This window comes from Oncorhynchus kisutch, linkage group LG28 (assembly GCF_002021735.2).
Source record: "Oncorhynchus kisutch isolate 150728-3 linkage group LG28, Okis_V2, whole genome shotgun sequence".
Lineage (NCBI taxonomy): Eukaryota > Metazoa > Chordata > Actinopteri > Salmoniformes > Salmonidae > Oncorhynchus > Oncorhynchus kisutch.
The window spans coordinates 49,736,957-49,758,100 of NC_034201.2; the positions used below are offsets into that span (position 1 = coordinate 49,736,957).

Genomic DNA, 21,144 nt, shown 5'->3' on the forward strand with positions numbered 1-21,144 from the left:
AGCTTCAGGACTGTATCAGCCGGGCCACGATGAGACATCGAGAGATCTGCAAACTCATCGACAAATTCCTACAGAGCGTCAAGACACCGGAATAAACACACTTTTTTATTTTCTTTAAAAGTTATATTTTCCTGTCAATATATACATAGTTTCTTCTTTATTACACAATAAAACTGCTGACAAAGACCATTTAATTTCTGTCCCAGAAATGTCACATGATTTCTAATATGAATATACTCTTCTTAATCCCGCCCCCTTCCACCCCCACAAGGAAATGCCTTATTATAAAAAAATTGCACTCCGCATTGCATGCTGGGAAAATCTTATTAGATCATCGGTTAGATCATCGGTGTCTGAAAATACCACCGTAATTCCATACATAGTGCCCTTGTCAAAAGTAAGGGGATAGGATGGCATTTTAGATACACACAGAACCAGGAGCTGTTGTCCATCCAGGAGCAGTCCCTGTGTCTATCCAGTCCCTGTGTCTATCCAGTCCCTGTGTCTATCCAGTCTCTGTGTCTATCCAGTCCCTGTGTCCATCCAGTCCCTGTGTCCATCCAGGAGCAGTCCCTGTGTCTATCCAGGAGCAGTCCCTGTGTCCATCCAGTCCCTGTGTCTATCCAGGAGCAGTCCCTGTGTCTATCCAGTCCCTGTGCCCATCCAGTCCCTGTGTCTATCCAGTCCTTGTGTCTATCCAGTCCCTGTGTCTATCCAGGAGCAGTCCCTGTGTCTATCCAGTCCCTGTGCCCATCCAGTCCCTGTGTCTATCCAGTCCCTGTGTCTATCCAGTCCCTGTGTCTATCCAGTCTCTGTGTCTATCCAGTCTCTGTGTCCATCCAGTCCCTGTGTCCATCCAGTCCCTGTGTCCATCCAGTCCCTGTGTCCATCCAGGAGCAGTCCCTGTGTCTATCCAGGAGCAGTCCCTGTGTCTATCCAGGAGCAGTCCCTGTGTCTATCCAGGAGCAGTCCCTGTGTCTATCCAGGAGCAGTCCCTGTGTCTATCCAGTCCCTGTGTCCATCCAGTCCCTGTGTCCATCCAGTCCCTGTGTCCATCCAGTCCCTGTGTCTATCCAGGAGCAGTCCCTGTGTCTATCCAGTCCCTGTGCCCATCCAGTCCCTGTGTCTATCCAGGAGCAGTCCCTGTGTCTATCCAGTCCCTGTGTCTATCCAGTCCCTGTGTCTATCCAGTCCCTGTGTCCATCCAGGAGCTCTGTTTGAATCCAGTCCCTGTGTCTATCCAGTCCCTGTGTCTATCCAGTCCCTGTGCCCATCCAGTCCCTGTGTCCATCCAGTCCCTGTGTCCATCCAGTCCCTGTGTCTATCCAGGAGCAGTCCCTGTGCCCATCCAGTCCCTGTGCCCATCCAGTCCCTGTGCCCATCCAGTCCCTGTGCCCATCCAGTCCCTGTGCCCATCCAGTCCCTGTGTCTATCCAGTCCCTGTGTCTATCCAGTCCCTGTGCCCATCCAGTCCCTGTTTGAATCAACGGCCCTGTAGAGGACACTGTGATGTCATATGAGGAAGTAACAGGACAGCAGGCTGGTAGGAAGAACCATCTTCTAAATAATAGGTTGTCAGGACGTGGTTGGCACGCCAACCGAACAGTTATTATTACATCATCTCCCAGCTACAGAATGGAAAAAAAGGAAAAGTATTTTTTGCCTATAGTCTCCTCAATGAGACTGGGGTAGGAGTACACTATAGAGAGGTATAGGGGTTGAGTTCTCTCAATCATGATTTGGGGAGGGGCTGTGGCATGCTCCTCTTTGGTTGGCTGGGGGGGGGGGGGGCATCATGATTGGGGGAGGGGCTGCGGTGTGCTCCTCTTGGCTGGGGAGGGGCTGCGGTGTGCTCCTCTTGGTTGGGGGGGGTCATCATGATTGGGGGAGGGGCTGCGGTGTGCTCCTCTTGGTCTTACTTATTGGTTGGCTGGCGGTATGTAGCCGTGGCGACGCCCCCTGAGGGCCCGTCTCCCCCATAGCCATTTGCTGCTGCTGCATTTGGTGGTGCAAGAATTGCAACTGAGGGAGGGAGGAAATAAGTTATTGTCATTTAACATGCCAAGGCAGCAACCAGCTGGACAAAACAGGTTCGTCATTTAACATGCCAAGGCAGCAACCAGCTGGACAAAACAGGTTCGTCATTTAACATGCCAAGGCAGCAACCAGCTGGACAAAACAGGTTCGTCATTTCCTGCCATCCTGTAATTTAAAGATTTGCTAAAGTTCTAAAATTGTAGAGAATCATTATTTAAACTGCTGCTGAAAAATAGTTTGACGGAAAAACTCAACTTAAACACGGGAAGCATAGAAATAACCCACAACGAACATATCTACTGCTTCTTAGACCTGCGTTCAATGGGAAGGACAGATCTATAACTCCTATTTCTATGTGAATTAGATCAGGTCCCCAAAAAGTGACATATTGCAGCTTTAACGGAGGCAACGGAACATGACTTTATGCCGGGTTGGTTGTCTAGCAACGAAACTGCCGGGTTGGTTGTCTAGCAACGAAACTGCCGGGTTGGTTGTCTAGCAACAAAACTGCCGGGTTGGTTGTCTAGCAACAAAACTGCCGGGTTGGTTGTCTAGCAACAAAACTGACGGGTTGGTTGTCTAGCAACGAAACTGACGGGTTGGTTGTCTAGCAACGAAACTGACGGGTTGGTTGTCTAGCAACGAAACTGACGGGTTGGTTGTCTAGCAACGAAACTGACGGGTTGGTTGTCTAGCAACGAAACTGACGGGTTGGTTGTCTAGCAACGAAACTGACGGGTTGGTTGTCTAGCAACAAAACTGACGGGTTGGTTGTCTAGCAACAAAACTGACGGGTTGGTTGTCTAGCAACAAAACTGACGGGTTGGTTGTCTAGCAACAAAACTGACGGGTTGGTTGTCTAGCAACAAAACTGACGGGTTGGTTGTCTAGCAACAAAACTGACAGGTTGGTTGTCTAGCAACAAAACTGACGGGTTGGTTGTCTAGCAACAAAACTGACGGGTTGGTTGTCTAGCAACAAAACTGACGGGTTGGTTGTCTAGCAACAAAACTGACGGGTTGGTTGTCTAGCAACAAAACTGACGGGTTGGTTGTCTAGCAACAAAACTGACGGGTTGGTTGTCTAGCAACAAAACTGACGGGTTGGTTGTCTAGCAACAAGATACGTGCACAACTATGGGGCAAAACAGACAGGGTTACCTGACTGTGTGGTAGGCAGTCTGTGTGGTAGGCAGTCTGTGTTACCTGACTGTGTGGTAGGCAGTCTGTGTTACCTGACTGTGTGGTAGGCTGTCTGTGTTACCTGACTGTGTGGTAGGCTGTCTGTGTGGTAGGCTGTCTGCGTGGTAGGCTGTCTGTGTTACCTGACTGTGTGGTAGGCTGTCTGCGTGGTAGGCAGTCTGTGTTACCTGACTGTGTGGTAGGCTGTCTGCGTGGTAGGCTGTCTGTGTTACCTGACTGTGTGGTAGGCTGTCTGCGTGGTAGGCTGTCTGTGTTACCTGACTGTGTGGTAGGCTGTCTGCGTGGTAGGCTGTCAGTGTTACCTGACTGTGTGTAGGCAGTCTGTGTTATCTGACTGTGTGTAGGCAGTCTGTGTTACCTGGTGTGGTAGGCATCAGTCCTCCCAGACCACTCAGGTTGAGACCAGGACCCAACATCTGACTGGAAGTCATCAGAGTCTGGGGACTGCTGCACAGACACACAGAGAGAGAGAGAGAGAGAGAGAGAGAGAGACTGTTTTGAAACTTCTGTATGTGTAATGTTTACTGTTCATTTTTGTTGTTTTTCACTTTATATATTCACTTTGTATGTTGTCTACCTCACTTGCTTTGGCAATGTTAACACATGTTTCCCATGCCAATAAAGCCCTTGAATTGAATTGAATTGAATTGAGAGAGAGAGAGACTCGGTGAGCATAGCCTTGCTATTGAGAAAGACAGACTGAGGTATAACTCAGACAAGGAACAGTGTATCACTTAACTTCCTGCCTAGTAATAGAGATGTAATGTTTAGAGAGAAGGAGGAGACTCCATCCAAACTGGAGTGTATATATATATATATATTACCCCTGGTGGAAATAGATGGATTTGTCTTAATCAGCTGTATCGGCCCAATGGGTGAATAAACTTGGTTTAACCTTTACTAATCGTCCATAAGTTTTACGAGGTTCCTGTAGAACCAGACAAATAGAGTAGGTAGAATCAAATCAAATGTATTTATAAAGCCCTTCTTACATCAGCTGATATCTCAAAGTGTTTGTACAGAAACTCAGCCTAAAAACCCCCAAACAGCAAACAATGCAGATGTAGAAGCAAGGAGCAGAGTGGTTTTCAAAACCCTATCCTCAGGGATCCCCAGACACCATTTTATTGCATCCCTGAACTAGCTTGCCGGATTGACCAAGGGTTTCATGACAATTAGCATGAGGTTTCAGTTCTGGCTTTGTGATAGAATCAAAAGGTCCTTGGAGGTTTTAAAACAACTAGGTTTTGATTTTTATATATTTTTGTCCTCATTTGAACTAATCTGACAAGAGTCCTTAAACATTAAAATACGAACATATTTTTCACACATACATATAGATATAGATATATATATAATGCATCTATAGATATAGATATATCTTACAAACAGACATAACACATTAACATATTGACCCGATAAATACATAGATATTGATTCTTCATCTACCATAGTCCAGCACACCTTCCCTATGTGTTATATTTAAAATGGTTTAAAAGTATTGGTTTTAAATGTAATTTATTGAAAGGTTTCTGGTTTGCTCAGTTAAATTATTCAATTTCTTTATTGCTCTAAATCAAAATAAAAATGTATGCCTATTTCTCTTTTCTGTCTGGATAACACTCTATTCATATCTATTATTATTATTATCTATTAAGAGTATGCAGATCCTTACCAGACAGATCCCACCACGTTGAGGAAGTTGAGTCCAGCAGGGTTAGCCATGACCTGAGAGGAGCTGGTTCCTGTTGTGATGGAGGTTCTCATGGTGGGTAGAGGGATGGTCATTACAGGTAGGGACAGCTGCTGCTGGGAGGTCAGGAGGGCCTGGGGGTCCGGAGGGGTGGGGGTGACGGAGGGAGGGAGGGAAAGGAGGGAGTCGGGGGGGTGAGGGGTGGAACAAGGGGTGTTGGTGGGGGTGGACGGCTTCGGGGTCCCCGATCCTGAGAGAGGAGAGAGAGAGGTGGTCAGGGAGAGAAAAGTGGGGTAGAGAAGAGGGGGTCGTGGAGAAGAAGGGGTAGAGAAGAGGGGGTCATGGAGAAGAAGGGGGAGAGAAGAGGTGGTCAGGGGGAAGAAGGGGTAGAGAAGAGGGGGGAGAGAAGAGGGGAGAGAAGAGGGGGTAGAGAAGAGGTGGTCAGGGGGAAGAGAAGAGGGGGGGGGAGAGAAGAGGGGGTCACGGGGAAGAGGGGGGAGAGAATAGGGGGAAGAGGGGGGAGAAGAGGGGGTCAGGAGGAAGAGGGGGGAGAGTAGAGGGGGTCAGGGAGAAGAGGGGGGAGAAGAGGGGGTCAGGAGGAAGAGAGGGTCATGGAGAAGAGGGGGAAGGGGGAAGAGAAGAAGGGGTCCGGGCCAAGAGGGGGTTCATGGTAATTACACAAACAGGTATATACTGTTACAACTTGGTTACATAGTAAGCATTTGTAACATGTTACCAAAACCATGTATTACATCAAGTTATTAGATATGCTCCTACACATTTACTGGACTGGTTGAACAGTACAGAAGAGAACCTCTTCTAGGAGATCTAGTCTCAGACCAGTATGTTGTAGGGGGATCTAGTTTCAGACCAGTATGTTGTAGGGGGATCTAGTTTCAGACCAGTATGTTGTAGGGGGATCTAGTTTCAGACCAGTATGTAGGGGATCTAGTTTCAGACCAGTATGTAGGGAATTGAGTTTCAGTCCCATATGTAGGGGATCTAGTTTCAGTCCCATATGTAGGGGATCTAGTTTCAGTCCCATATGTAGGGGATCTAGTTTCAGTCCCATATGTAGGGGATCTAGTTTCAGTTAATTATGTAGGGGATCTAGTTTCAGTCCCATATGTAGGGGATCTAGTTTCAGTCCCATATGTAGGGGATCTAGTTTCAGTCCCATATGTAGGGGATCTAGTTTCATTTTCTATGAATTGCCTTCTCATATAGTTATTTCCCCTCTTGTCCAGGTGGGAGAGGGCACTGTGATGTGCAAATGAGATTGCGTCACCTGTGGATCTGTTGGGGATCTGTTGGATCTGTTGGGGTGGTATGCGAATCGGAGTGGGTCTATGGTGTCTCTATTGATGCTGTTGATGTGAATGTCACGACCAGCCTTTCAAAGCACTTCATAATTACATCTGTGAGTGCATTTAGGCAGGTTACCTAAGGAGCTGTTGGGAACAGGGACGATGGTGATCAGTTTGAAACATGTTGGGATTACAGACTGACACCCTCCAGCTGGTCTGCGCACGATTTGAGAACGAGCCCCGATGTTCCGTTTGGATACACTCTTGTAGTCACTGTGGGGACGACATCGTAGATGCACTTATTGGTGAAGCCCGTGACTAATGTGGTTAAACGCCTCAGTGCTATCGGATTGAGTCACAGAACATATCCCAGTTCTGTACTAGCAAAACAGTCTTGTAGCTTAGCAACCGCTTCGTCTGATCACTTCCGTATTGAACGCATCACTGGTACTTCCTGTTTGAGCTTTTGTTTTGGAAGCAGGACAATGGGAGTCATGGTCAGAATTGCCAGAAGAAGGACGAGGGAGGGCCTTGTGTGCGTTTCTGTGGGTAGAATAGAAGTCTAGCGCCCCTAGTGGTGCAGGAGACGTATTGGTAGAAGTGAGGTAGGACGGTTTTAAGCCTACCCACATTAAAGTCCCCGCCCACCAGAAACGCTGCCTCTGGGTCAACGGTTTCTTGTTTGTTTTATGGCCCCATACAGTTGATTGAGTTGCCAGAGTGGTGTTGGCTTGTGGAGGAATGTAGACAAGCCGTGATAATTACTGATGAGAACTCTCTTGGTAGATTAAAGGGTCTGCAGTTTACCATGAGGTATTCTATATATCGAGTGAGCAAAAGCTCAAGATTTCCTTCACACTAGAAGCAGCTGTTATTTATGAGAAAACACCTCCCTTTGTGTTCCTTCGAAGTCGGCCGTCCTGCTGCCACTGGGAATCTACAGAGTACTACGTGCACAGTGTCATCATCCAGACACATAATATTGAAGCTGTTCAAGCCTCTCTGATAGGAGTCCCTCCCGGGTGGTGCGGTGCTAGCTAGCTGTGCCACAAGAGATTATGGGTTCGAGCCCAGGCTCTGTCACGAACGGGAGGTCCATGGGGTGAAGCACAATTGGCCCAGCGTCATCCGGGTTAGGGGAGGGTTTGGCCGGCAAGGATATTCTTGTCTCATTGCGCACTAGCGACTCCTGTGGCAGGCCGGGCACAGTGCACGCTGACCAGGTCGCCAGGTGTACGGCGTTTCCTCCGACACATTGGTGCGGCTGGCTTCCGGGTTGGATGGGCGTTGTGTCAAGAAGCAGTTGTGTTTCGGAGGACGCATGGCTCTCGACCTTCGCCTCTCCCGAGTCCATGCGGGAGTTGCAGCGATGAGACAAGACTGTAACTACCAACTGGGTACCACAAAATTGGGGAGAAAAAGGGGTAATTTTATTTTAAAAAATATAACTTTTTTTTTTACATCTGGTAGGAGACTCTCGAATGAAGCTCATCCATCTTATTCTCCAGTGACTGGACATTCGAAAATGGAGGGGAGCCAGGACTTCACCCCCTCTCCCACGTTTATGCCTGCAGCATTTTGACAGCACATGGAACAAAGGAATAGGGTCGGGTATGAACAGTGGAACAGCTGAGCTGGAGATTAAATCATATTTGAAGTCTAAATGGAGGTTAGTAACTGTCGATCCCATGTCCAGAAGTGCTTGGTGGTCATATGTGATACTAGTATAAACTTTATGTACAAAGTTAAGATAAATACTAAAGTCACTTAATAGAAAAGAGTGGGTTGGAACTCGTAAGCCTTCTCTGATTGGGTTGGAACTCGTAAGCCTTCTCTGATTGGGTTGGAACTCGTAAGCCTTCTCTGATTGGGTTGGAACTCGTAAGCCTTCTCTGATTGGGTTAGAACTCGTAAGCCTTCTCTGATTGGGTTGGAACTCGTTAGCCGTCTCTGATTGGGTTGGAACTCGTAAGCCGTCTCTGATTGGGTTGGAACTCGTAAGCCGTCTCTGATTGGGTTGGAACTCGTAAGCCTTCTCTGATTGGGTTGGAACTCGTAAGCCTTCTCTGATTGGGTTGGAACTCGTAAGCCGTCTCTGATTGGGTTGGAACTCGTAAGCCTTCTCTGATTGGGTTGGAACTCGTAAGCCGTCTCTGATTGGGTTGGAACTCATAAGCCGTCTCTGATTGGGTTGGAACTCGTAAGCCGTCTCTGATTGGGTTGGAACTCGTAAGCCGTCTCTGATTGGGTTGGAACTCATAAGCCGTCTCTGATTGGGTTGGAACTCGTAAGCCGTCTCTGATTGGGTTGGAACTCGTAAGCCGTCTCTGATTGGGTTGGAACTCGTAAGCCGTCTCTGATTGGGTTGGAACTCGTAAGCCGTCTCTGATTGGGTTGGAACTCGTAAGCCGTCTCCAGTTTCAACTGACCTGAGCCCTAGGACCATGCCCCAGGACTACCTGACATGATGACTCCTTGCTGTCCCCAGTCCACCTGGCCATGCTGCTGCTCCAGTTTCAACTTCCACCTGACTGTGCTGCTGCTCCAGTTTCAACTGTTCTGCCTTATTATTATTCGACCATGCTGGTCATTTATGAACATTTGAACATCTTGGCCATGTTCTGTTATAATCTCCACCCGGCACAGCCAGAAGAGGACTGGCCACCCCACATAGCCTGGTTCCTCTCTAGGTTTCTTCCTAGGTATTGGCCTTTCTAGGGAGTTTTTCCTAGCCACCGTGCTTCTACACCTGCATTGCTTGCTGTTTGGGGTTTTAGGCTGGGTTTCTGTACAGCACTTTGAGATATCAGCTGATGTACGAAGGGCTATATAAATAAATTTGATTTGATTTGATTGGGTTGGAACTTGTAAGCCTTCTCTGATTGGGTTGGAACTCGTAAGCCGTCTCTGATTGGGTTGGAACTCGTAAGCCTTCTCTGATTGGGTTGGAACTCGTAAGCCTTCTCTGATTGGGTTGGAACTCGTAAGCCTTCGCTGTTGGCGCCATCTTTCACACATGATTGACTGTTTGATAGACTGCTGACTGTTTGATAGCCTGGCTGACTGTTTGATAGCCTGGCTGACTGTTTGACTGACTGACCGTTTGATAGACTGACAGACTGACTGTTTGATAGCCTGGCTGACTGTTTGACAGACTGGCTGACTGACCGTTTGACAGACTGACTGACCGTTTGATAGACTGACTGACTGTTTGATAGCCTGGCTGACTGTTTGACTGACTGACCGTTTGATAGACTGACTGACTGTTTGATAGACTGACTGACCGTTTGATAGACTGACTGACTGTTTGATAGACTGACTGACTGTTTGATAGCCTGGCTGACTGTTTGACTGACTGACCGTTTGACAGACTGGTTGACTGACCGTTTGATAGGCTGGTTGACTGACTGTTTTATAGACTGACTGACTGTTTTATAGACTGACTGACTGTTTGATAGACTGACTGACCATTTGACAGACTGGTCAGGTACTCACTCTGTGTCGACGCCATGGGAGATAGGGCTGCCGGGGACAACAACCCCACCTGTCCTAACTGCCCCCCCAGCTGTAACCCCTGCCCCAGCTCCACAGAGTGCTTCCTACTCAGAGACTGGGGCTTGGCTGAGCCGGGGCCTGTTCCTGGGGGGGGCGTAAGACACTTAAGGAGACCACTGGTAGCCTGGGCTGAACTATACAGGTTACCTGGGGAGAGGAGAGGAGGAAGAGAGGGAGCAGGGAGAGAGAGAGATGGGAGAAAGTAGAAGCACCAATCAGATGTCAAGTAGAGAAGAACAACTTTCTGGTATGAGATGCAGCCGCAGACCTCCAGGCTGGTTAGAGAGGGGGGTAACCTGAGGAGCTGCTGCCCGACCCGGAGGGTATTTTGATGGGGGGAGGCCGGTGCTTCACCCCCTTCCCCAACACACCTGACGACTGAACCAAGGCTGATAGACCATCCACCTGGGGACACACAACGGGCATTAGGTGAATCAACAACAAGCTCTGTCTCTCTGCCAGGCTCAGAGTTGGTTCTACAGTGTGTTGTGGTGTGTACCTCTGTCTCTCTACTGGCTGAGAGTTGGTTCTGTCCCATGATGCCTGAGTTCCGAGACATTTTCACCTGGCACTTCACGTCCTGCTCATACACACCTTTATACTGGGATAGAAACCTGGAACACACACACACACACACACACACACCAGTCAACGCCCTACAACACAGTCAATGCCCTACAACACAGTCAACGCCCTACAACACAGTCAACGCCCCACAACACAGTCAACGCCCCACAACACAGTCAACGCCCCACAACACAGTCAACGCCCCACAACACAGTCAACGCCCCACAACACAGTCAACGCCCCACAACACAGTCAACGCCCCACAACACAGCCAACGCCCTACAACACAGTCAACGCCCCAGAACACAGTCAACGCCCTACAACACAGTCAACGCCCCACAACACAGCCAACGCCCTACAACACAGTCAACGCCCCAGAACACAGTCAACACAGTCAACGCCCTACAACACAGTCAACACAGTCAATGCCCCACAACACAGCCAACGCCCTACAACACAGTCAACGCCCCAGAACACAGTCAACAGTCAACGCCCTACAACACAGTCAACGGCCTACAACAGTCAACGCCCCACAACACAGTCAACACAGTCAACGGCCCCCACAGTCAACACCCTACAACACAGTCAACGCCCAACAACACAGTCAACGCCCTACAACACAGTCAACGCCCTACAACACAGTCACAGCCCTACAACACAGTCAACACACTCAACGCCCTACAACACAGTCAACGCCCTACAACACAGTCACAGCCCTACAACACAGTCAACGCCCTAGAGCACAGTCAACGCCCTAGAGCACAGTCAACGCCCTAGAGCACAGTCAACGCCCTAGAGCACAGTCAACGCCCTAGAGCACAGTCAACGCCCTACAACAGAGAACAAATGTTTTCAGAAAGGACAAATAGACAAGTCACTTACCGATCAGCATCTCTCTTTGAGCCTATTAGGAACCTGGTGGGAAGAATGACACTGTCAAAGCCAGGCAAAATCTGATGTTCCTCTGCGGGTTTGCACCCTCCCCCACTCCTTACGCTGGGTGTACGAGGTGAAGGTCGCTGCTGTCTTCCTCAGCGCAGTAGATCTTTCCGTAGACCAGAGGGTCGCCCACCGACTGGAAGATGGACACCTTGGTCCTCTGGCCTCCGACCTCACACTCAAACGTATAGTCATCTATCACTTCCTGTCCGGGGGGGGGGGGGGGGGATAAAGAGTGTGACACCAGGAAGTGAGAAGTCTTACCTCTGCAGGCCAGACAGTGGTTCAGTAAGAGGGGAAGATAAAGAGTGTGACACCAGGAAGTGAGAGGTCTTACCTCTGCAGGCCAGACAGTGGGCTGAGATTCCTGCAACTTCACTGACTTCTCTACCACTGCATATTTCTCTACCTGGGAACACAGAGACAGTCTGAGCATGGACACTACTCAATCATTTAATATAGATATAAAAAAATTGGCATCTATTTTCAATAAGCTGAAAAAGGAGAAACTATTTTTTAAATTTTTAAAAAATGTATTTTTCATTTAAATCACTTCCTGAAATGACTGACTTCAATTGATATTGACCCCCGACCCTGGTCCATATCTCAGTACTAGTCACTAGTGGTTGAGAAAAGACTCACATCAATCTCCTTGGGGACAGAGAGTTGGCAGTGGCTCTGTTTCCACATGTCCACACACTGTAAACGAGAGAAGGGGACAGAACGGTGAGAGGTCAGTCTGAACTCAGTGTGTTGTTGGGATTGGATTTCTAAAAAGGTGTTTGTAAATTGGGTAAGGGTAATTGTGATCTCAACTTTTCCGGCTTTGGAGATCTTCAGGTCTATCGAGGGGGCCGGCTTCCTCTCCTTCCTCCTCTGCAGGTAGTCATAGAGACGCAGCTGGGGGGGCGTGGGCAGGTAGGACAGCTCCTGCTGACGGTTCAGTGCCGCCCGAGAGTGATGCTTAAAACAACTATGGAAAGAGGAGAGACAGGTCAGTGTGTGTGTGTGTGTGTGTGTGTATGTGTGTGTGTGTGTGTCTCTGTGTGTGTGTGTCTGTGTGTGTGTCTGTGTGTGTGTGTGTCTGTGTGTGTGTGTGTGTCTGTGTGTGTGTGTGTCTGTGTCTCTGTGTGTGTGTGTCTCTGTGTGTGTGTGTGTCTGTGTGTGTGTGTGTGTGTGTGTGTGTGTGTGTGTGTGTGTGTGTGTGTCTCTGTGTGTGTGTGTCTCTGTGTGTGTGTGTGTGTGTGTCTCTGTGTGTGTGTGTCTCTGTGTGTGTGTGTCTTTGTGTGTGTGTGTCTTTGTGTGTGTGTCTCTGTGTGTGTGTGTGTCTGTGTGTGTGTGTGTCTGTGTGTGTGTGTGTCTGTGTGTGTACCGTTTCATAGAGTGAGTGTTCATCTTCTGCTTGTTATAGAGCAGGTGGTTGGCTGTACAGGTGACAGAGATAGATGGATCCAGACACAGAGGATCAGCTGTGGCCAGCAGTAACTGGCTCTCCAACTGGAACTTATCATCCTGGAGAGAGGAGAGAGGAGGAGGAGAAAAAGGAGAGATGAGAAGAGAGGAGAAGAGAGGAGAAGAGAGAGAGAGGAGAGAGAGAGGAGATGAGAGGAGAAGAGAGAGAGAAGAGAGGAGAGAGGAGAGGAGAAATTAGGAGAAATGAGAGGAGATGAAATGAGAGATAAGAGGATGAGGAGAAGAGAGGTGAGACGAGAGATGAGGAGACATGAGAGAAGGAGAAATGAGGAGGACAAGAGAGGAGAGATGAGAGGAAGACAAGAGGAGAGATGAAAGGAAGACAAGAGGAGAGATGAGAGGAGGACAAGAGAGGAGAGATGAGGAGGACGACAAGAGAGGAGAGATGAGGAGGACGACAAGAGAGGAGAGATGAGTGGAGGGAAAAGGGGAGAAGAGAGGAGGTGGGGGAGAAAGGGAGAGCGGAAGAGAGAGGAAGGGAAAGAGAAGGGGAGAGCGGAAGAGAGAGGAAGGGAAAGAGAAGGGGGATAGATGAAGAGGGCGGTGATAAGGGGGATAGATGAAGAGGGCGGTGATAAGGGGGGATAGATGAAGAGGGCGGTGATAAGGGGGGATAGATGAAGAGGGCGGTGATAAGGGGGGAACATGCAAGAAGGGTGGAGGGGAGAGGAAAGGAGAAGAGAGGAAAATAAGTGAAGATGAAGGGGGATGATGAGAAAAGAGCAGGTCAATTAAATAAATCAGATGTGAGATCCCCATCACTGAATCTCAGAACATTTCTCAGTGTTCCATCATATGACCTCGGTAACTCACCTGTGTCCATTTGTGGTGGTCACTGGTCATTGCATGGACATCACAGATCAGTGTCTGGGGATAGCAGGGTCAAAGGTCAGAATTTAGTATCCAACACGTTCCAAGCTGTACTGATAGACGGCTATTTTGGAATAAATGTCCACATCATTCTTTTATACATTTTTATTGTACTTTTACTCCTTTTTCTCCCCAATTTCGTGGTTTCCAATTGGTAGTTACAGTCTTGTCCCATCGCTGCAACTCCTGTATGAACTGGGGAGAGACGAAGGACGAGAGCCACGCGTCCTAGGAAACACGACCCTGACAAGCCACACTGCTTCTTGACACACTGCTCGCTTAAACCGGAAGCCAGACGCACCAATGTGTCGGAGGAAACACCATCGAGTCGTCGACCGAAATCAGCTTGCAGGCTCCCGGCCCGCCACAAGGAGTCGCTAGAGCGAGATGAGACAAGGAAATCCCGGCCGGCCAAACCCTCCCCCAACCCGGGAGTGTACCGCCTCATGGGTCTCCCTGTCACGGCCGGCTGTAACGCAGCCTGGGATCGGACCCGGGTCTGTAGTGACGCCTCAAGCACTACGACGCAGTGGCTCAGAGCGCTCCTCCTCTCCTTCTCCTGCATGGCAGGTTCTACTGACACACAGTACCAGTCAAAAGTTTGGACACAACTACTCATTCAAGGATTTTTCTTTATTTTTACAGTTTTCTACATTGTGGAATAATAGTGAAGACATCAACACTATGAAATAACACATATGGAGTCATGTAGTAACCAAAAAAGTGTTAACCAAATCTAAATATATTTTATATTTGAGATTCCTCAAATAGCCACCCTTTGCCTTGATGACAGCTTTGCACACTCTTGGTATTCTCTCAACCAGCTTCATGAGGTAACCTGGAATGCATTTCAATTAACAGGTGTGCCTTGTTAAAAGCACATTTTCTAGAGTGTTCTCCTGGTTCTTACCTGCATGTTGTCTGTTCTACCCATTAATGTCTATGGTTCTAGAGCAATGGTATTCAAAGTGGGGGTATTGTGTGTGTAAGTCTATGGGCATCTACTAGCATGCTAACAGATATACCCATAGATCCCCAGTTATTGCGCTCACACTAGTTAGCATTGGCTCACGAAACTACCTTCATACTGGACAGAGACATTTCCAAAATCGTGAAGTATCCCTTTAAGGTTGTGTTGTTCGATTCGGGGTCGGGTCCCCGCTGAAAAAGGTTTGAGTACCACTGTTCTCCTGCTTCTCACCTGCACGGTGTCTGCTCTTTACGTTATATTTCTGCTAGTTCCAACCTGCATGGTGTCTGCTCTTTACGTTATATTTCTAGGATTGTAGAAGGCAGTGCTAGTTCCAACCTGCATGGTGTCTGCTCTTTACGTTATATTTCTAGGATTGTAGAACGCAGTGCTAGTTCCAACCTGCATGGTGTCTGCTCTTTACGTTATATTTCTAGGATTGTAGAAGGCAGCGCTAGTTCCTACCTGCATGGTGTCTGCTCTTTACGTTATATTTCTAGGATTGTAGAAGGCAGTGATAGTTCCTACCTGCATGGTGTCTGCTCTTTACATTATATTTCTAGGATTGTAGAAGGCAGCGCTAGTTCCTACCTGCATGGTGTCTGCACTTTACGTTATATTTCTAGGATTGTAGAAGGCAGTGATAGTTCCTACCTGCATGGTGTCTGCTCTTTACATTATATTTCTAGGATTGTAGAAGGCAGCGCTAGTTCCTACCTGCATGGTGGGTCGTAGCAGGACGTGTCTGCTCTGGAAGGATGGCATCTTAGTGTTGCCAGACTGTCTGTAGTCTCGGACCTCAGCTACCACACAGCCACAGTGGAAGATGTTCACCTGGACAAGGAGCCAGAGGGGGGGACAAGGAGTCAGAGGGGGGGGACGAGGAGTCAGAGGGGGGGGTCAGAGGGGTGACAAGGAGCCAGAGGGGGGGACAAGGAGTCAGAAGGGGGGGACGAGGAGTCAGAGGGGGGGACGAGGAGTCAGAGGGGGGGAAAGGAGTCAGAGGGGTGACAAGGAGACACGAGGGGGGGACGGGGAGACAGAGGGGGGGACAATGAGTCAGAGGGGGGGACGAGGAGTCAGAGGGGTGACAAGGAGACAGAAGGGGGGACGGGGAGACAGGGGTGGGGGGACGGGGAGACAGAGGGGGGGACAAGGAGACAGAGGGGGAGACAATGAGTCAGAGGGGGGGACGAGGAGTCAGAGGGGGGACGGGGAGACAGAGGGGGGGACAAGGAGACAGAGGGGGGGGACAAGGAGACAGAGGGGGGGACAAGGAGACAGAGGGGGGGACAAGGAGACAGAGTGGGGGGACAATGAGACAGAGGGGGGGGACAAGGAGACAGAGGGGGGTGACAATGAGACAGAGGGGGAGACAAGGAGACAGAGGGGGGGGACAAGGAGCCAGAGGGGGGGGACAAGGTGCCAGAGGGGGGGACAAGGAGTCAGAGGGGGGGGACAGGGAGATAGAGGAGAGAGAGACAGGGAGGCAATACAAACACACACACACACCTGGGACTACTCAGGATAGGAGGAACACACACCTGGGACTACTCAGGATAGGAGGAACACACACCTGGGACTACTCAGGATAGGAGGAACACACACGTGGGACTACTCAGGATAGGAGGAACACACACCTGGGACTACTCAGGATAGGAGGAACACACACCTGGGACTACTCAGGATAGGAGGAACACACACCTGGGACTACTCAGGATAGGAGGAACACACACCTGGGACTACTCAGGATAGGAGGAACACACACCTGGGACTTCTCTAAGAGATCCACCAGGATAGGAGGAACACACACCTGGGACTACTCAGGATAGGAGGAACACACACCTGGGACTTCTCTAAGAGATCCACCAGGATAGGAGGAACACACACCTGGGACTTCTCTAAGAGATCCACCAGGATAGGAGGAAGCTCCTCGGCGTCCAGGTACTCCAACAGCTGTCCTTCCTCATATGGCAGACGGATCGTCTCAGAGTCTAGCAAACAAAAACAAACATAAACATCCTTCCAAAATGAAACATACAGTACCTACATACAGTGTGGTGTCGTCAGCATATACTGTGTGTGTGATTTTAAGGGTTCGGTTAGGATCGATTGATCGCGGACTCTCACCAGATCCATTCTTGCCGAGGAGCATGAGGGAGTATCCCTGGTTGCCGGGGTAAAGGTTGACCACCAGACAAGACACTGACTCCTGAGACACCAGCTTCTCCAGCAGGTTGACATTCCTACGCAGCTTCTAACCAGGAAGAACAGAACAACGATCACTAAACGATAGAGGCGTATCAATTGAAAGATCAAACTCCTCCTATCCTCTACACAGGGAAGGACATGAACCAATCAATTCATTCAAACTCCTATCCTATCCTCTACACAGGGAAGGACATGAACCAATCAATTCATTGACTCGGACATAATCATTAACAATTAATATTCCATTAGCATTACTAAACATCTTCTAACCAGGAAGAACAGGAAAACAATATTCAATCATCATTCACTGATTACAGGAACAGTGAATAATGACACGCAGGATGATTCATTCACATTCCTCCAGGGCTTCTGAATGGGGAGACGATAGGAAAATACTCTTCAACTAGCCGGTATCCCCTGTATATAGCCTCCACATTGACTCTGTACTGGTACCCCCTGTATATAGCCTCCACATTGACTCTGTACCGGTACCCCCTGTATATAGCCTCCACATTGACTCTGTACCGGTACCCCCTGTATATAGTCTCCACACTGACTCTGTACCGGTACCCCCTGTATATAGCCTCCACATAGACTCTGTACCGGTAACCCCTGTATATAGCCTCCACATTGACTCTGTACTGGTACCCCCTGTATATAGTCTCCACACTGACTCTGTACCGGTACCCCCTGTATATAGCCTCCACATTGACTCTGTACCGTAATACCCTGTATAAAGCCTCCACATAGACTCTGTACCGTAATACCCTGTATATAGCCTCCACATTGACTCTGTACTGGTACCCCCTGTATAAAGCCTCCACATTGACTCTGTACTGGTACCCCCTGTATAAAGCCTCCACATTGACTCTGTACTGGTACCCCCTGTATAAAGCCTCCACATAGACTCTGTACTGGTACCCCCTGTATATAGCCTCCACATTGACTCTGTACCGGTACCCCCTGCACACTGACTCTGTCCCGTAATACCCTGTATATAGTCTCCACACTGACTCTGTACCGGTACCCCCTGTATATAGCCTCCACATTGACTCTGTACTGGTACCCCCTGTATATAGCCTCCACATTGACTCTGTACTGGTACCCCCTGTATATAGCCTCCACATTGACTCTGTACTGGTACCCCCTGTATATAGCCTCCACATTGACTCTGTACTGGTACCCCCTGTATATAGCCTCCACATTGACTCTGTACCGTAACACCCTGTATATAGCCTCCACATTGACTCTGTACTGGTACCCCCTGTATATAGCCTCCACATTGACTCTGTACTGGTACCCCCTGTATATAGCCTCCACATTGACTCTGTACCGGTACCCCCTGCACACTGACTCTGTCCCGTAATACCCTGTATATAGTCTCCACACTGACTCTGTACCGGTACCCCCTGTATATAGCCTCCACATTGACTCTGTACTGGTACCCCCTGTATATAGCCTCCACATTGACTCTGTACTGGTACCCCCTGTATATAGCCTCCACATTGACTCTGTACTGGTACCCCCTGTATATAGCCTCCACATTGACTCTGTACTGGTACCCCCTGTATATAGCCTCCACATTGACTCTGTACCAGTACCCCTGTATTTAGCCACCACATTGACCCTGTACTGGTACAAAATTGACATCAGGGTCAATGGGATCAACGTTCAGTAGGAAACCAGAAGAAAACTGAAGTCTCCAATAACAACACAGGTTTTCCCTTTCTGTTATGAAGCTACAAGTCAATGGGTCCAATGTTTAGGTCAAATGCTTTTATTTCTACATGACTGGACTTCGACCTGGTTACCTTGAGCTCTGGTTCTTTGTCACACTCTTCGATGTAGAGCTCGTATAGTTTCTGATATAGACTCTTCCTCCCTCCGGACAACGCTCTCCTCTTGGCTGGCTGTTGACGAGCACTTTCAACAATGTACTGAACGAAGACAAACACAAAAGTCTGATGTATTTGAACTGATACACACACACACACACACACACACACACACACACATATATATATATATATATATTTATAAAAATACAAACTTTTACCTCAGCCCGATCCAATGCATATTCCAAAACTTGTTTCTGCAAATAGAACATTTGAAATTATTATTGTAGTCTTCAGTTGTCTTGTCTGGCCACAGGGCAACACAGATAAATAGTGAGCTAGCTAGCTGTAGCCATGGTTACCTAGCAGACACACTTTACAAAGGAAACGGAAGAGTCAACACAAGCGAGCAGATATAGCTAGGGCGGGCATGATCACAAGTCGTGCATAGATACTGGCTATAGTGTCAATCAATAGGCGCACAGAGATATCATCGATGGGTCGGCAGCGTAGTCTAGTGGTTAGATTGTTGGACTAATAACCAAAAGGTTGCTGAATCGAATCCCTGAGCTGACAAGGTAACCCACTGTTCTCCGGTAGGCCGTGATTGTAAATAACAATTTGTTCTTAACTGACTTGCCGTGTTAAATACATTAAAATAATAGATGCATACCATCGTTGTCTGCCACCGGTAGCTGGGTGAGTGACCGCTTGCAGCTGTCCTTAGCCCCACACCATCACCTCCATAGAGCGACCATTCAAACCCTGCATGCACACACAGCGACACCAAACTCAGCCCGGGTCAAACCACAAATCAACAACAGTAAAGACACCCGCCGTTTGAGCGGGTCGGGTAGAAATACGGTCCAGGTAAGTTTGATAGTGTGGCGATTTCTCAACAAATAATGTATAATATATCTGTCTGTACAAGATAACTCAGTTTCGATCAATACATTTTGAAGAAATCGCGTTATTTTCACTATAACCCATTTAGCTTGATGATAACTTTATTCTGACAGGCAAGCGAAGCTAGCAGGTTAGCATAGCTAGCCTTTCTTCTGAGGAAACTGCAAAAGTTAGCGAGCTGGGACAAAAAAACGCATGAACCAGAGTCAATCTAAAACAGTAGAATGGACCTGCCTTATTGTAGATCTTAACTCCAATGCTTAAAAACAATATATTACTTCAGTGCGTTCATTGAAAAAAGAAAAGAAAACAACAACCTCACAGCAGCAGCCATTTTCGTCCAGTGTGACAACAGAAGCTACACTTCCGGTAAGGGTAGTAGACAGGAAATAAAACTCTTCCCAGAGCAGAAAATGCTTTGGAATTACTCTCCTGTCTAACTTTTTCATTCAGCAATATTGATAGAAATTAATATTTAAAAGAAATATATATAAATATATTAATTATATATGAATTAAAAAACTGTTTTTTAAAACATACGCAATATTTTTTCTTTTAATAAGATATGCACATTGATGTATTATGTTGACATTTGATTTAGCTACTCATTGAGACGGAGAATCTTGTGTGCACACTGCACAGATTATACTGTAAACTGATTAGGCCTATACAGTAATCAATAGTTTAGGACTATTATATCAGATCATGTTTGATCTCAGAAATCAGTGAGTTGAGTTTGAAAAGTAACCCAAGAGTAGACACTTGTGCATAGGCATATTTGACAACTTGTAGGCCTCGTTAGCATGCGGGGCGGGGCCTACATTCAGATTGGATTCTTTTCAACCACATACAAAAAGGGAATCTGACACAAACTAAAATTACAGTTGAAGGTGGAAGTTTACATACTGAGGTTGGAGTCATTAAGTTGTTTTTGAACTACTCCACACATTTCTTGTTAACAAACTATAGTTTTGGCAAGTCGGTTAGGACATCTACTTTGTGCATAACACAAGTAATTTTTCCAACAATTGTTTACAGACAGATTATTTCACTTATATTTCACTGTATCACAATTCCAGTGGGTCAGAGGTTTACATACACTAAGTTGACTGTGCCTTTAAACAGCTTGGAAAATTCCAGGAAATTATGTCATGTCTTTATAAGCTTCTGATAGGCTAATTGATATAATTTAAGTCAATTGGAGGTGTACCTGTGGACTCAGTGCCTCTTTGCTTGACATCATGGGAAAATCAAAAGAAATCAGCCAAGACCTCAGAAAAAAAATTGTAGACCTCCACAAGTCTGGTTCATCCTTGGGAGCAATTTCCAAACGCCTGAAGGTACCACGTTCATCTGTACAAACAATAGCACACAAGTACAAACACCATGGGACCACGCAGCCATCATACCGCTCAGGAAGGAGACACGTTCTGTTTCCTAGAGATGAACGTACTTTGGTGCGAGAAGTGCAAATCAATCCCAGAACAACAGCAAAGAGCAGAGTTTTTTTCTAACTCTGTACACGAGGAGACCTTATTCAACGGATGTAAGAATTCCATTATAAAGCAAAGTCCTACGT

At 47.7% G+C, this 21,144-nt stretch overlaps 1 protein-coding gene across 4 annotated transcripts; it reads right to left on the bottom strand.

Annotated features, from left to right (window-relative positions):
* Nucleotides 1-92: 92 nt before the first annotated feature.
* LOC109881063 (transcription factor SPT20 homolog) lies at nucleotides 93-19,961 on the bottom strand. 4 transcript variants are annotated; one of them, XM_031807850.1, is made up of 20 exons: nucleotides 19,883-19,961; nucleotides 19,333-19,424; nucleotides 18,881-18,916; nucleotides 18,636-18,761; nucleotides 16,744-16,870; nucleotides 16,504-16,607; nucleotides 15,331-15,447; nucleotides 13,587-13,640; nucleotides 12,673-12,812; nucleotides 12,117-12,273; nucleotides 11,943-11,999; nucleotides 11,638-11,709; nucleotides 11,357-11,505; nucleotides 11,244-11,276; nucleotides 10,294-10,408; nucleotides 10,091-10,199; nucleotides 9,735-9,941; nucleotides 4,915-5,182; nucleotides 3,598-3,686; nucleotides 93-2,022 (listed from the first exon to the last, which is right to left on the bottom strand). In XM_031807850.1, the coding sequence occupies exons 2-20, from the start codon at nucleotides 19,333-19,335 to the stop codon at nucleotides 1,916-1,918; spliced, it is 2,070 nt and encodes a 689-aa protein (XP_031663710.1). In that variant the 5' UTR covers nucleotides 19,336-19,424; nucleotides 19,883-19,961; the 3' UTR covers nucleotides 93-1,915. The 4 variants fall into 4 exon arrangements, with proteins under 4 accessions (XP_031663710.1, XP_031663708.1, XP_031663709.1 ...); XM_031807848.1 differs by having other exon boundaries at nucleotides 16,459-16,607; XM_031807849.1 differs by having other exon boundaries at nucleotides 19,800-19,931.
* Between the last annotated feature and the right edge of the window lie 1,183 nt (nucleotides 19,962-21,144).